Below are 16,486 nucleotides of genomic sequence, written 5' to 3' on the forward strand. Positions count from 1 at the left end.
TTTATGAAAATTAACATAAGCGAATATAAATGTGCTTACAATACGTGAAAACCAACATGACTGAACGTAAATCTGTTGAGAGTTCATTTATTCTCAAAACGTGCTCAAAGGCTTTCGAAAATTACGTCCCGGATCCAGTGAATACGCGTGTAAATAACCCGTAATAAGGTTTGCATAAGCGAATGACCTATTTTTGTTGCCATCTTCGCCCTTCATCAGTCACAGTCGATTACACACGGGTTTGAACCTGGGACTACAGCCAGATGCACTTTAAACACCCCGTCCCACGACCAAGAGGCTAGAACAATCGAGAAAATTCTGTAGTTACAAGAACGAGTGTCATTGTGATTCATTGAGCGTGTGAATGTAGCATTTACTGTAAGTACCGAGATACAAAGTTATACAGATAGGTAAGTTTAAAAAAAATACCAAATTCTCATCAAAGATCTACCACAAAAATGATTATCTTCATGTAGAAAATACAATTATTGAGATTTATGATCTTAGGCTGGATGTGTTTGTCTCATTGAAACAGTGTTCCGCGCGATTGGTAGGCTACCAAAGTCACAGGTTTCAATGTTTCATGACACAATTGGGATTTAAGTGGTCACACGGTGCCTGGCCACGCCGTCAGGTCTGAATAATCATACAGGTTGTCTGGAAGATATCGCTTTTAGCGATAATGCTGTCTATTGAGTATAATCACTCTATAACATTGTTATTTTTGTTCAGTTAAATCAATAAAGTTATCTAATCTACACTTTACTGGAACTTTGTACTAAGCATTGTTTCTTTATACATCCTAGGTGCAGGTTACGTAGCTTTGAGAGCCATGGCCTGGCCCCGTACCTGCAAAATGATGATGTTTTCAGCCGATTTCAGCCACAAGGGTGCTCTGACGACCGAGCGACCGCTGAAAATGACTACAAACGCCACGTTATTGCAAGCCTCCACTACAAGAGTTTCCGATTAGTGTTTCACGGAAGTCTGCCTACCTTAGGTTCCGCGAAAATTCAGTAATACTGAAATCAAGCAGTTGTAGCGCAAATAGGTGTATTATAAATAGGTTCAAGGGCTAAGCAAAAGGGTTTTGCCAAATCAACGGCGAACAGAGTTCCGAAGTTAAAAGTATTTGGGAACCGCTGCTCTATTATTATAAGATTATTCGAAAAAGTATTTGTGAAAATATTATTTGTGTCGTTAAAAAGTATATTTTTTACATAACCTCCCTACCAAACAACGCAAGAAACATACAGTTATGTATTTAGTTTTTATTATAAACTTAAGCTACATATAGGAACATTTGCTAACAAGGGAAGTGCGAAATCCAACATTAATATTCAGATCAAAATCGAAATGAAATTACCTGAGGTAGTATAGGTAGTAGGATTCGAAATGCTGAATGTCCAATTATACGTAGCCTTTCCGTTAGCCTGTGTCGCTGTAGGCTGTAGATAAAGTGTAATCTTTATCCCTTTATTTCGCGAGTTCGACATGAAAATGACGCCTTTTTAAATTATTATTTTTACACGTACATTCTCATCCATCAGACAAAAATGAAAGAGGAAGTCCGGGGACTGTGTTGTAGCGCTCCTTGAGAGAGGACTTTGTCTAGCCATGGACCACTACGGGCTGATAATGATATTGATATACCTACTCTACCTACTCGTAGGTTATCTAAGATCCCTAATAGTTAACACAACTTATTAGTTTCTTATAGTCATTAGGCATGTCTATAAGATTTTTATTATTATCAAATCATTAAAACATTTTTCGTTTCAAAATATGTACCTACGTGCGTCCTGCTGGCTGTTTCCACCACCAAATTCTATTCAGAGCATGATGTGACAACTTTTCCATCTACTTTGAGGCACAAAAAGGGGTCGGGGCTTTCCAAATAATGTGTGTCGTCGCCAGATCTGCTGTTGTAGGTGTAGTAAGTAGGTGGGTTTCATGTATGTAATATCTAGTCATCAATGAAGATGTGACGCAATTCAACTCAAGTGTGGTGTGATTTTGACACACCCCTCCCGAACCGCGCCCCTTTCACACACCCCAACTGCATAAATGTTAGGAAATTCGTCTATTCTATTAATTATGGGAGTGTTAGTTCCTACACTTGGGTCATATGGACCTCTGTGCATAAATATGCTCTTTTATAATTAAGAAATTTAGGCTAGCTTTTTTAGGAAATTTTCATTTAACTATCGTGTTCCAATCGCTTGGAATATTTATTTGATTTATTGTACAGATTGGTGGCCACGGTGTACACCTACCTTGTTTAGGGTGCACGAACAAATAGTTTCTTCTCAGATTGACCGATATGCTAGCCGATCGGCATAGCACCAAACTCGATCCGATTACCCACAAACATTTATCCGCATCTGCAACTGCGCGGTAAAATCAAACCATCACCTTACCCCGTCTCTCGTCCCCAGACTCGCGTGTCATCAGCTCCCTCTGGATGGAGCTGGAGTCCGAGGCGCCCCCGGAGCGCTGACGGCGTCGCAGCGAGCAGTACTACCGGCCGGTGTCCCGCGCGCGCCTCCAGCGCCGCAAGATGTCTGCCGCCGGGGTGCCGCCCGCAGCCACCACCGCCACCACGGAACTGTAAAGGACCGCTCTTCGAAGGACTTAGAGCTATAGTTTACGCTATCCTGTCTTACTTGGATCCCTAGTAACGCGTCGGACCAGCTTATCTTCGAAGGACTTAGAGATCTTTACTATGGGTTACGCTATCCTGTCTTACTTGGATCTCTAGTAAAGCGTCGGACCAGCTTAAACCGAATTCTTTGCATTGGTAGAAGAATGTATTGTAAACCTCTTGGGTACCTGTAGATATGGAAATTAATGAGGGGCAGGTGGAATCGAGGTGGTTCTACAACGCGACCACACCAAGAATGTAGACAGAACCCTTCACATAATAACCTCGGTCGGGGAAAGAACGGAGATGTATAAATAAATAACGTAAATAGGCCCTTGAAAGTGGAAACCGAAGAAGAGAAAGAATAAAATGCAGATTATTTTGTTTCGTGCAATAGTGTAACTACCCTTCAATCCTTTAGTACAACGAAGAATAGGGTAAGTATGTCCATATTTAAAGTATCAATAGGATACATTGCTGAAGACTAGGCTACCAACCTTTCAAATTAATATAATTTTGAGAAAAATTACATTCATAATTTGCAAAAACAGGGACAGAGTATGTATCTTTTAAAGCAAGTCCTTGAGGAAGATACAGGAATAAATTAATATCATATGGATGATCATGTGAACTGCTTTTTATCATAATATATATGATTACGAAATGGTATTGCAAATATCAAGCGCATCAGAATTATAGAAGTTTACCGACTGCAAGTGTAAGATTATTAGATGGATGTCTAAGCTCTAGGTATATCTACTTAGCTTAGATAGATTGATACGAAAACATTTGATGGATGAGTGAAATTGATATGATATGAGGAACTAAGATTTTATGCATGGCAAGGCGATGTATTTTAGATAAAATAAAAAACTTCCTTTTCACAAACTATGGAGCTTTTACGTATTGTACTTATAGATTTCATAGAATGAGGTATTTTATGTGCGTCAATTCTAGAATATTTCGAATTTCCCAAAAACCTGAGCTTTGATAACGGACGGAGTTAACATAATAAATAGTAACTTAATAATAAATCAGCAAATATAAAAAAATACAAAAAGAAATAGAAGTAGTCATGTTAAACAGTGGGTTGAGTGTACCTTCATACATAAATAGTAAAATAAAAATTAGGTGTTGTTCAACTGTAAAATGATAATATCCTTGTTATATCACAAATGTTAATGTTCCTTGGATCTCATGAATAGTAAAAATAATTACCTATGCTGTATCAACCAATTAATAGAGATGTTGAATAAAATGACTAATAAGTAATAATAATCGATCTATTGCTACAGTTAGTAGATTTTATGTAAGTATATTTATTAGTCTACATCGGATGTACATAGACATAGAGCCTACCTATACTAATTTATAACTCCTGACCACGACTCTAAACTAAGTTAATTACTTACGTAACGGTATCAATATTTAAACATCCTACATTACAGTCAACAAATGAAATGTTCCACCATCGTATCGTTATCGATATAAACCTTTTTCACTTTTCAGGTAAATGCGTATTTTTCTTGTTCACTCTCCGAAATTAAATTTACCTACCAATACTACTTACCTTATTTTTGATAGATACTACGGCTTTAGTTCAATATTAGTTAGAAATTGGTTGTCTGGGTATCTATACGTTGTTGGTTGTTACTTAGATACTTAACCCAAGAATTATTTATTTAATCAACACTCGCTTATTTCAAAGCTGTCGCTACCAAAAGAACGGGCCAACATCTGCGCTAAGATTCTATGAAAGATTTAATTACTTAACTAAAATCAAAACTTTGCAAGTAAACCGAAAGATAAAATATCTTAATGAAATCAGAAGTTAATGAACAAAAGACGTCGATCTTGGCCTGTACCCGAATTCCTTATAAGATCTGGAATCTTCAGGCGTGGTAAACCCGACTTCATCGTACAAAGGAAGTGTATTTATGAACGGAAATTATCTAGGTTGTCTCGTGAGCTAGACTTCGTAGGTAGTCAGGAAGATGAAGCACTTGAGTTGCCAAAACTATAGGCACATATAGGAAAATTAATTTGCTTTATGATTTAAGAAGCTCGCCCGTATCCTATCTTTCGTTAGATATTGTTTAAGTATTTAATTTGTGAAATTAATTGCTTGTGTACCTACCTACCTAGTACTTACTTTTTTGTAATAAAACATGCATTTTATGAATTTGAGTTGTGGCTGTTGCTATGCATTGATTTAGGTTGAAAGGATCAACTTAGACTCTAACGTACAAAATTTCGATAATAAAATTGTGCATAACCTATTTTTTCACTGTCTTATTAAATTTAATACTATATAAAAAAAAGAATTTAAAACCAAAATCTCACTTATCTAGGTACAATCTAGGCTAATCTTCATACTCATATTTTACGTTTTATGTTATTAACCATCCCTACATGTAATTATTAAGCAACTTTTATGTCTACCCCATATTTATAATGCCTACTATTGCATACAACATCTATAATTATGTTTGAATACTAACAAGTAGGTGGTTAAAATATAGTTTTAAAAAGATTTTTAATATACAATTATGTTAACATTGATGGAATTTTTAGTGTTCTACAAGTCTATTTAAAAATTGTACACATTAATAAATAATAAATAGTGTAGACACAAATGTTCATTAGCAATATGATGTTGCGTTTTCTCTGTAAATAATTAGCTAGTTATGAGGTTTATTCGAGGATTCTTTGAAAATAGAATATTGTATTGGTTTTGAAGTAGCGATCAATGTCTTGACGATCACTAGAGCTTCAGCTGACTGTACATACAGGTACCGTCAGCACTATAACCCTGTGACAGTTAGTACCTAATAATTAAAATATCATAATCATAAACAACTTCATAGTTTCCGTTTCTGTTAGTAAAAGATTTGTAATGAATATACCTACCTATTTACGAATTACACGATTGTAAACAAAGTACCTTTTTCTTGTTTTATTTCTATGGGACATCAAAAAAACAAGTCTTTTATGTAAATACAAAGGTTATATTCTTATTGTTACAGAATACATAGATTTAATTTAAAAAAAAACGTTTGATAACAGTGCCGTAGTATATTTGAGTGACATACTAATTTGCTACGGTTGGAAGGCGAAAAATATATCCGGCTTATATTTACTTTACGAAGTGAAATAATCTCTTTATTATGCTTAAATACAACATTTTCAATTTACCTCCATAACTTTATCAATAAAATATATAGTAACGTTTTAATATTTTGTTAATTAATTACGATTCCTGGACATAAAGAAACTTGTTCACTAGACAAATTACAAACCCAGACACCAGGGCAAAAACACAAAATATGTCTTTTTTTTACGTATCAACGTGTTAACATGAAAGATTGCGTAAATCGCAATACACTGATTCCATAATACTTAATGTAAGTAATATTTCGTTATTGTTATTTCACTTTCATGCTTTATATTCGAGCTTATTTACGACGTTCGTTTTGTGCAATAATCTTGCCATAATTATCACTTCATAATACATACATAAGTAGTTAGTTAATAGTACAATAATTTAAGTAACATTTATAATCTTATAGATTGTTCGTTATAATAATATTTAATACAATTATGTTTGTTCCCCCGTGCCATGGACATCTAACGGAGGCAAGCTACAAGCATAATGACAACAATAAAACATCGACAACAAACACTAAGGTCTAAGAGTGAGGCCCCATTGGTAACTGCTCTGTGTTGCGTTCGTCGTCATAAAAGAACAAATATATTTTTTTATATGACAGTTCCGTTGGGGACGACGCGACGCAACACAGGGCAACGCACAAATGGGGCCTCATACCCAGATACATTTATTGACATTAAGTTTATCAGTATTGTTATAAGATCATAATAATTAATTGAATTAAATAAATAATAAAGTACAACTAGACACCGCTGACATTCACAGTAAGATCAGTTAATTGATTTCTATAAAATAAATTAAAAACCTTGTGACATAGAAGAGTATGATTTATTTACCTAAATTTTATTATTTTTATTTTAAAAAGCCTTCTTTTAAAGCTCTCGCTCGATTAAAATAAGCTTAAGATGGATAGAAGTTTATTATTTTATTAGAGATAAAATGTCTTTTGACAGGACATTAAAATCCAACATGAATCAATCAACATCAATTAGAATTTCTTTTTTTTCATAATTAATTTCACTCATTATCATCAGTCGCACAAGAATCTTAAAATTTTGTTCATAATATTTAAACGCCTGTTTCACAATGTCTGGAAAGGTTACCCTGAAATATAAAATTAACGCTGACTCTCTCAAAACATGTAAAAGACAGTGCCCACAGGTTGTACGAATTTTATTACACAGATTCTTATCTAGACATCGTGAAACAGGCTTAGTACAACGCACCATAAGTAATTTATCTCATTTACACTATCACCGTTAGACAATCTTGTCTTCATATTAAATTCAATATGATACAGAATAATGAATCTTTTTGTTAGGCTACTCGCTACATCTATGTAAGTATCTCACACTCTGTTCGCTTTTTAAAAGCTGCTATGGGTTTGCGCGTATTTGTGCGTTTCATTCCAAACAGCGATATCTGCAACTTGCCATACTTGATATTGACACTGACAGTATGTCAGAAGCATAGTGCAGAAACGTACAGAGCATACACATTCCCTGTTGGCAACATCAAAACCTACCGCTCCATCTGCTCAACAAAATACAACATTGTGACTGTTAAAAATCTACGCACCGGTATAGTGAAGCCAACTTTACTCACTCGTTGACTCAAACCATCTGAGAATATTATTAGTCTGTGGCTAAAATTGGATTCACTGTGAGCAGATGAATGATACATTTGATACTGGGGACTGCCCCACAATATAACCAGGTGGGTCGGTCTAGCTCACAAAAAACACTTTAGCTTGCATTAAACGTTATGCATGACAGCTTTCCTGCGTTCGTTTTTTGTATAGACAGACTAACCCACCAGACCGGGTTTCACGGCATCTTTATCGACGTAGATAAACCCAGCAAATTCTCGCGAACCGAAATTTATCTACATGGATAGCGGTGCCGTGCAGCGGATGCAGTTTAGACAGGCGGGATGGTCCACAGCACGGCGGTTTTATCGGCTGATGTAGACAGGAAGGAGAAGTCGTCTGGGTGCCAGCGAGCTGATATCACCTTGTCCGGGTGTCGCGCGACCGGCACGCTGGGCAGGGCGCATGTGAGGTCACCTGAGGGAGATAATTATGAGGTAAGTATAGAGGAAGTTTTTACTAGATGCAGTAAAATTACGTGTAACAATGAGTTATTTGGAATTTAAATGCAATTAATATCATCGCAAAATCGCGAGGGAACCTGAGATGTGTGAACCTAATAACCCGCAGTAGACCAGCGTTGTTGGAAATTATCCATGCTTAGGGAGTTTACCCTGACGATTCCATTCAAGAGAACCAGATCCAATTACTTGAACCGTCACAGAGACTCAAGCGAGGCAGATCCAGCTACTTACACCCCAACAGTTATCTCTAAGGGTAACTGGACCAGACTGGAGCACACTAACCCAGAACTAAAGAACCTCACTAACCTTGCAGATCAGTCAGCACAACACGACCATCGTAGCCCGCCGTGAGCAGGTAATACGCTCCGGGCGAGAACCGCACGCTCCTCACATCCCCCGAGTGTGGCGTGAACCGCTGTAAGGCCCGGGAACCCCTCACGTCGTGGAGAGCACACGAACAGTCATCTAGATGTGTGAACCCAACATCCAGTAGTAGACCAGCGTTTTTGGTAATGATCCATGCTTAGGGAGCTTACCTTGACGATAGCGACGGGGTCGGTGACCGGCCCATTGTGTTACATAATGCACGTCAACAGCATGGTCAATGTTGTAAAAAAATGTCAAATATTCATGTTTGCGGACGACACATGTATCATGTACGCAGATAAGGACCTAGGAACAATTCAATCAGCACTCCAAGAGGACTTTAATAACATTACCGCCTGGGCGCATGATAACGGTATACTGTTAAACGCAACTAAAACTAATATTATGCATATTCACTCCAGTTATACCAGATCAGATAAGAACTCATTAATATCAATAAAAGGACACAGCTACGACTGTTTACACGATCGTCTAAAAAATAGTATTACGTGCTCGTGCGCTCAACTAGAACAGGTACCTACCTGTAAGTACCTTGGAGTCATCGTAGATAACAGATTTAATTGGAATTATCATATCAACAAAATTGTTGATTATCTTAGACTAACATTATGTAAATTCTACCAACTTAAACGCTGGGTTTCGAGATCTGTCCTGCACTGCTTGTACTACGCTTTAGTAGACTCCATAATATCATATGCTGTAGGTACGTACGGTACTACATTTAAAACCTACCTAAATAGAATAACTAACTTACAAACTAGATTCTTAAAACTATTATTGGATAAAAATACACGAAAACAATGTAACGGACAGTACGATCACCTATATAGAAAATTTAAAATAATACCAGCAGATAAAAAAGCTAACTTAGAGATAATTAAAGAAGAATATTGGTCGGACAAATATAAAATAAAATTCACCTGTAAGCGTAGTGCAAGACGTGCGGGACGGCTCTTGGTACCCCGCGTCAACAATGTGTATGGGTCTAGAACCAAAAATTATCTTGTGCCTAAATTATTTAATCAATTACCAACAGATGTCTCAAATGTTAAACCTTTCAATAACCATAAGAAAAAAAAAGTACTTAAACATTTTTTTGTTCAGTCGTTATAATTTATTACTTTTCTGAATACCGTGTTATTTTTAGAGTACCTATGTGATTGTATATCATGGCATATGCATACTTACCTGTGTTAAACTACATCTTAGTTAAAACCTACATAACATAATTTAACTGTTAAAATTACTTATAACATTGAAACTTGATATGAGCGTTTGCCCACATAAGCTACATTCTAGCTTGGGGCTCATAAGCATGTACCTTAGTCGTAAGCTTCACATGAATAAAATATTTTTGAATTTTTGAATTGAATTGAATTGATCTTCGCAAAGCTTTCATCCAAGAGAGCCAGGTCCAGATACGTTCTCCTCTACAAATACTTAAGAGATCCTGGTCCAGTACACCCTTACAGAGCATAGAACAGAAGCCTAAGCACTAACCTTGCAGATCAGTAAGCACGACGCGTCCGTCATAGCCCGCCGTCAGCACGTAATACGCTCCGGGCGAGAACCGCACGCTCCTCACATCTCCCGAGTGTGGAGTGAACCGCTATAAGGTCCGGGAACCCCTCACGTCAAGGAGAGCGCAGGTGCCGTCATCATGATGTGTGAACCCAACAACCCGTAGTAGACAAGCGTTGTTGGAAAGGATCCATGGTTTTACCTTGACGATCTTTACAAAGATTCCATTCAAGAGAGCCAGGTCCAATTACTGACACCGCCACAGGGATAAATAAAGCCAGATGCACTTACTTTCACCCCAACAGTTCTCTGTAAGGAAACTGGACCTGACTGGACCAGAACAAAACCTCACTAACCTTGCAGATCAGTAAGCACGACGCGTCCGTCATAGCCCGCCGTGAGCAGGTAATACGCTCCGGGCGAGAACCGCACGCTCCTCACATCTCCCGAGTGTGGAGTGAACCGCTGCAAGGCTCGGGATCCCCTCACGTCGTGGAGGGCGCAGGAGCCGTCATCTAGATGTGTGAACCCAACTACCAGCAGTAGACCAGCGTTGTTGGAAATTATCCATTCTTAGGGAGCTTACCTTGGCGTTCTTCACAAAGCTTCCATTTAAGAGAGCCAGGTTCAGTTACTTACTCCGTCACAGAGATTCAAGAGAGGCAGATCCAGTTAGTTAAACACCAACAGTTCTAAGGTTGTACGTAACTGGACCAGAACAGGACCTCATTAACCTTGCAGTTGAGTTTACTTTTAGGATATAAAGCTTCCATTCTAGACAGCCAGTCCAGGCCCCACCCCCACACAGCATACAAAAATGCCACCAACCTTGCAGATCAGTAAGCACAACACGACCATCATATCCCGCCGTGAGCAAGTAATACGCTCCGGGCGAGAACCGCACGCTCCTCACATCTCCCGAGTGTGGAGTGAACCGCTGTAAGGCCCGGGAACCCCTCACGTCGTGTAGAGCGCACGAGCCGTCGTCGTGACCGCAGACCAGCAGCCGGCCGCTCGGGTCTACAGCGAGGGAGGCTACTGCGGAGCCCTGGGGGGAGATGATAGGGTTATAAAAAACAAAAAAATAAGGTTTGTTAAAAACATCATGAGTCCTACGACGTTAGATTGAGAGATCCTGGTAGGTAAATAAAGCTGGTTTCCATAAAATGTATGGATTTGACAGCTGTCATGCTATATTTTACAAATTAGGTAAGTATAGGTCCGTTGCCGATATTACAACGATAAAACCCATGACAAAGAGGAAATTCGTGTATTCAGAATCTTCGCCAAAGGTCAATGACCAATTTCGTCATGCTAAATATTTCGCTGGTGGAAGATGATTCAATGAACAGTCAATTCAGCGTTCTTGTATGTTGACTTTGTGACAACCCTAAATTTACATATTTCGCCACGTGAGTGCCCTGGAGCCTTTTAACACAATGTTGTGTCAGGACATTTTCTATACTCGATACAAAATATATGACACATACAATAGATCTTACAAAAACAAACACAGTAGTGGACTAATAACGTCCACTATAGGACACGGACCCCATGTCCAAGACTGGAAGGTTATTGTAATTATCTATCGGACCGAACTGGGACCTCCTGAGTCACTAACCACTGCGCCTTTCGATCGAAAAAACATGACAATACTAATACAGGGTGATGCAAAACTGGTATACTAAGCCGAAAGTCTTAGAACAAAAGTTATTCAGATGGACCTCCTGATTCACCCCGTGTCGGGTAAGTATACCTATTTTGCACACCCTGTAGATAAAAATAAGTAAGTACCTTATTAGAGGGCAGGTTGCCAGGCGAGATGGTGTTGACGCAGCCGCCGGTGCGCAGGTCCCAGAAGCGGACCGTCTTGTCCTGCCCGCCGCTCACGAACATGGCGCCGCCCCAGTTGTAGAGGGAGAGCACGTGGCCCGAGTGACCGCTGAGCGCCTGTGAGGGAGAGAGGTTGTTTAAGATACAGAGTAACAAGATCATAATATTGTAACGGAAAAGGGATAAAGAAACATTTATTGGACACACTGACAACAACAAAAAAAAATACAGAAAATAATACAATACGAAACAAAGAATAACAGAAAAGGCATAAGCTCAGCATGTGCTGTAGAAAATAAGGGCAACACGCTGGCTTTCAGCTGTTCTTTATAAGGCTATTATTCTTTATCGTGTTATGTCATTAGGATGCAGTGGTTGTTGCTAAAGTGCTGGTCTCGCTAATAGGACGGATCCATTTATGAATTTTGAATTTTTTATATCGACACATACTAATGTACTCGATATAATAAAAAGTATTGTGATACGTCTCATCATAGACCAAAAGTTACTGAGTATTACCACTTTAGTCACCCCCTATCGGCTTGCCAAGTTGCAATATACCGATCGAGAAATCTTACCGCGTTATAGTCTAGAGTCCCACACAGTCTGGTTGTTTACCAATGCAAATCATAAAGCATCGTTTGCTACAAATACATATATTAGCTCAGCCCACACGGCCCCGCGCACAACAATACAAATGAGTAACACAATGTAAAGTGCAAACATTTGCAGCCGGCAAACTTTGTTCTCGGATAATAAGTCTTAAGTTATTACTTTAGCTATGCGCGCTGAAATTATGTGGCGGCGTAAATCTTTCTTAATATCGCGCAGTTTGTTTACGAGGCAAATATGAATGTGTTTGTTTTGTATTTGTTGCATTGATGCGGAAAAGGGCTAGGAGGAGAGTAAACTAAGAGCAGACATGAGTTATTCATTGGTTTTTTACAGTTGAACATTTCACCATGGAGAAATGCCTATTTCCAGTAGTGATCGATAGTTTAATTGATGACGGTGATGATAATAGCAAGAGCTGCAACAACGTGCACATTACATAGGTACGTTCCGAGCACCCTGGGCCGTCAGCGGCTGTCAACTGATCTAGTTGGCTGAAGCCTTTCACCACGGTGACAAACCCCAACACTAGTATGAGTCAGGGATACGCTAAGAAGAAGAAGAAATAGCTGTGTTGGCAAAATCAATTTAAAAAAAGTTATGCTCGACAAGTTGTGCCAACCGCCGAATTTTATTTTCTTCTTACTAAATTAATTACCAACGAGAAAACTGAAGAAATACGACTTCCTTCATGGTCCTTCGAGCCGGATAAGAACCAGCGACCTATGGACAGATAGTGCTTGACGTCAAGAAATAATATTTTCTTTTTGGTCCTTCGAGCCGGATATGCACCAGAGACCTATGGATAGATAGTGCTTGACGTGCTTGAGGATTGTTACTAATGTGTCGGTGGTACAGTACCTGGAATGTGTTGCCGGTGGCGCAGTCAGTGACGTAGATCTTGCAGTCGCCGGCGCCGCCGCTGACCAGCAGGCTCGCCTTGTTGGACGTGTCCTCGATGAAGCACACGTCTCGGACTGTGCCGTCGTGCATGGCGAGCTCCACCTGGTGAGGAAGACGGTGGTTGAAAACAGCATTCAGGGTCGGGCGGGTCACTCTATCTTGTTGAAGTGTAGTAATCGAGGCTCTAAGTGTTCTGTAGTTAAAGCTGGACTGAATGAACTATAGAGGACCCTCCTTCCTAGCATTTGCTGTCATTTGTGAAAAGCTCAAAGTCACAAACTATAACTTTTTTTCCTATTACCTAATCGTTAAGCCTCCGTTAAGTCGTGGACATTAAATCGACGCGACAAACGCGATTACAGGTAATCGTGCTTAAATTTGTGTATCTGTGACGCGGATCTAGAAGTTACACTAATTCAGCGAATTTAGCAAACATTATGTACAGTCACGATAATTCATGCAGATTAATAGATTCGTGTTATATCTGATTCTTGGAAGGACCGACAGTTTACATTTTCATCTAAATCTCACAGACGCTGTAATTTATAGCGATTTTGATGATCATGCCAGGTTAAGTGCCAATTTCTCCATAGCCGGTTATCTAACCGACAGGGATTGATTTATAAATTAAACGTCATCTCCATATAAAATTCATGACAGATGTGTCAAAAATCAATCAAAAGTCAACCACTACTCCCTGGTTATGCTCTAACCGACTATGGAGAAATTGACACTAAATTATCTATAGTAGTACTAGCATTATAAATTCTTCTTGTTTGGAAGAGTATGAGTATAAATTATTTAAAAACAGTAATTATCAGTGTAGCATCTCGCGCTCATGTGAAAGTATGAGGAAGTGAACAACACAGGTAAGATAAGATTGTTATTACGAAATCCTTTTCGTTGATCTATATTTCTCAAAAAATCGATTAATTATACACTTTCTCTGTCTCAGAGAACTAGTTCTTTTTATATAATTAATATCGCCTTACTACTTAATTCATAAACGATTTCAAAATGCGAAAATTAAGATATAATTTCGACGACATTATTTAAGTGCTATTTAATGGATTCGTTACCAATTAATACAACTTTATGCACGAAAAGGATTAATATAGGTATAATGTTAATAAAATTAAGTAAATGAAAGAATATTTAGTTACAAAGAGTAGACTTAAGTTCTAGACTTCTGTTATAAGCCGTGAAAGGTATTTTAACTGTATAAAACCTGTTTATCCATATAAATTAATCGGTAGACTCAGTTATCTCAATGGCTATCCTCTGATCTTACGTATTAAAAACTTTTATTATGTACAATAAAAAGGACAAAACGTTAAGATTCATTTAGACGCTATAGAAATATTTAAGAATTCGTCATTTAAACGAAATAAATATGGCTGTTCCTATTTTTTAATGCTTTTATTTCGATATAAAGTCAGTTCGATGATAGAATGTTTAGATTTATCAATGACCTCATAATATGACTGACTATCATAACAAGCAACGGCAGAATGTGGGTGCAGTTAATACTTAATAGTTATTATTACCATCTTAAGTTTGACAGATTTTTTGATATAAGTACTGTAATCACAAAGGAAAATTATTTCGCCGAAGCCAGGCGTTGATATAAAAGGGCAAAACAAAACCAAAATACATACAGCTTCTTGCAAAATCATTCAGAAATTTCCTAAAGTTCTACAACAAGTTGTTAACTATGATCCTGTGAGTAACCCTTTGTCCGCTAACACAACATTTGCACCACCCTGTATTATGTCACCTACCTCCTGTCCCTCCAGATTGCAAGCATGGCTGTTGAACCTCATCAGCTTGACGGTCTTGTCATTGGAGCCAGTGGCGAGGAGGTCACCGGCCGGGCTCCAAGCCAGGCAGTATATGCTGCCCTTGTGGTGCTTTGTGCGTTTCAGGAGGACTGTGGGGGCCGTGGACTCGCTGTTTGCTCTGGAAAGAGGTTGAAGGGTTAGGGTGTGTCCGAAAATAAGCGCTGCCGCATGTGATGGTTAGCGCATTATTTTTGGGCCCCTTTAATGATGCTGAAGCCAGTGACCGATCATAGCGCGGAAATATAGCCGCCTGATGCCACGTTAAGTCTGGATGCAGCCTTAGATTCTGTGTTTAAACCATTGGTAAGGTTTCATGGTTTGCCTCGTTATAAAATTGCATACACTTCGCCAGTGTATGTTAGCGCCAATATAACAGAGCCCACTGTAATTTTCATAAAGACGCATAAAAATAACTCTATGGTAGGCATATAGACTATCAGATAAAAATCTCAAGAAAATATTAAGATTTCGCGCAGTATTCAAAAGAGCTGCGTAATTGCAGTAATTGTTTACAAAGTAGCGGGTGATTAAGTAAGGACTGGTTACGAGCAGTGCGCAGGCAGGGTCAACCCGTCTGCGCACTAGGTCACCCGGGCGGCGGCTCACTTTCGCATTTACATTGTTTTACAATTAATTACTTCACAGCCAGTTTCCGACACGACGTTGAAAGTAAATCTACGGTTTAACTTAGACATCCGATATGGTAGAAAGCGAGGATGACATTAAGATTATAATTTGTGATTAGCTTTTATGTGGTTGCTAATCATTGATATCTTTATTGCACACAGAATGAACACATCCGTTTCTTAGCGACGTCCGCTCATTATAGATTGCTTTTATCCATAAGCCCATTCTGGAGTTTATTCACAAATTGCTGAACTATAGTGTTCACTCGATGTATATTTTTACATGTTTTTGGATCAATAAATTATTTATTATTATTATTTATTTATACATAGAACCAATGACACTCACTTGACATTCTCAATCTTCGGATACGTGCATATCCTCAGTGTCTTCGTATTTGACCCGACAGCATAAAGCTTCCCGTTGGGATGGAACTCGGCGCATCTGACCGCCTGGAGATCCTCTAAGACCGTCACTGGCTTGAAGGTGGGACGTGATCCGTTCACGTCGCTGGTCACCGGACCGGCTGTGAGGACGCTGGGGTGGCTGCCGTTCCTGCTCTGGCCCTAGAAGAGAGAAAGAGACCGATATAGCATTGCCGCTGGTGAGATGATGAGAGAACGGCTGGGAATGTGCGAGACAGTGTATAGATTTGGCCTGCAAAAACGGTACGAGTCACAGGAAGGGATGTCAAATTAGTAAAGCAAGTGATGTAGGTGTCCTTATCTCGAATTCTCGAACCAGACATTAAGGCTGCCAGTCCACCAGAGTGGAGCGGACTAAATCTGTGCGAATTAGTAATCTTTATTAACCCTGAGTTTTGGATTAATTTATAAA

At 38.9% G+C, this 16,486-nt stretch overlaps 2 protein-coding genes across 4 annotated transcripts in view; one reads left to right on the forward strand and one right to left on the reverse strand.

Annotated features, from left to right (window-relative positions):
* The window catches only part of LOC125491283, an 89,325-nt gene extending 84,377 nt beyond the window's left edge, over positions 1-4,948 (forward strand). Inside the window, exon 9 of the mRNA XM_048632854.1 lies at positions 2,439-4,948. Coding sequence (XP_048488811.1) covers positions 2,439-2,500 — 62 coding nt within the window. The 3' untranslated portion in view covers positions 2,501-4,948. The remainder of the gene's footprint in view (positions 1-2,438) is intronic.
* Positions 4,949-5,631: 683 nt separating this feature from the next.
* Positions 5,632-16,486, reverse strand: part of LOC105387418 (WD repeat-containing protein 47) — a 38,844-nt gene continuing 27,989 nt past the window's right edge. For all 3 annotated transcript variants that reach the window (XM_048632851.1, XM_048632852.1, XM_048632853.1), the window contains 6 exons: positions 15,998-16,215; positions 14,963-15,140; positions 13,140-13,283; positions 11,628-11,783; positions 10,662-10,881; positions 5,632-7,878 (listed from right to left, as the gene is read on the reverse strand). In XM_048632851.1, the coding sequence (XP_048488808.1) occupies positions 7,733-7,878; positions 10,662-10,881; positions 11,628-11,783; positions 13,140-13,283; positions 14,963-15,140; positions 15,998-16,215 (1,062 nt within the window). In that variant the 3' untranslated portion in view covers positions 5,632-7,732. The remainder of the gene's footprint in view (positions 7,879-10,661; positions 10,882-11,627; positions 11,784-13,139; positions 13,284-14,962; positions 15,141-15,997; positions 16,216-16,486) is intronic.

The sequence above is a fragment of the Plutella xylostella genome, chromosome Z (assembly GCF_932276165.1).
Source record: "Plutella xylostella chromosome Z, ilPluXylo3.1, whole genome shotgun sequence".
Lineage (NCBI taxonomy): Eukaryota > Metazoa > Arthropoda > Insecta > Lepidoptera > Plutellidae > Plutella > Plutella xylostella.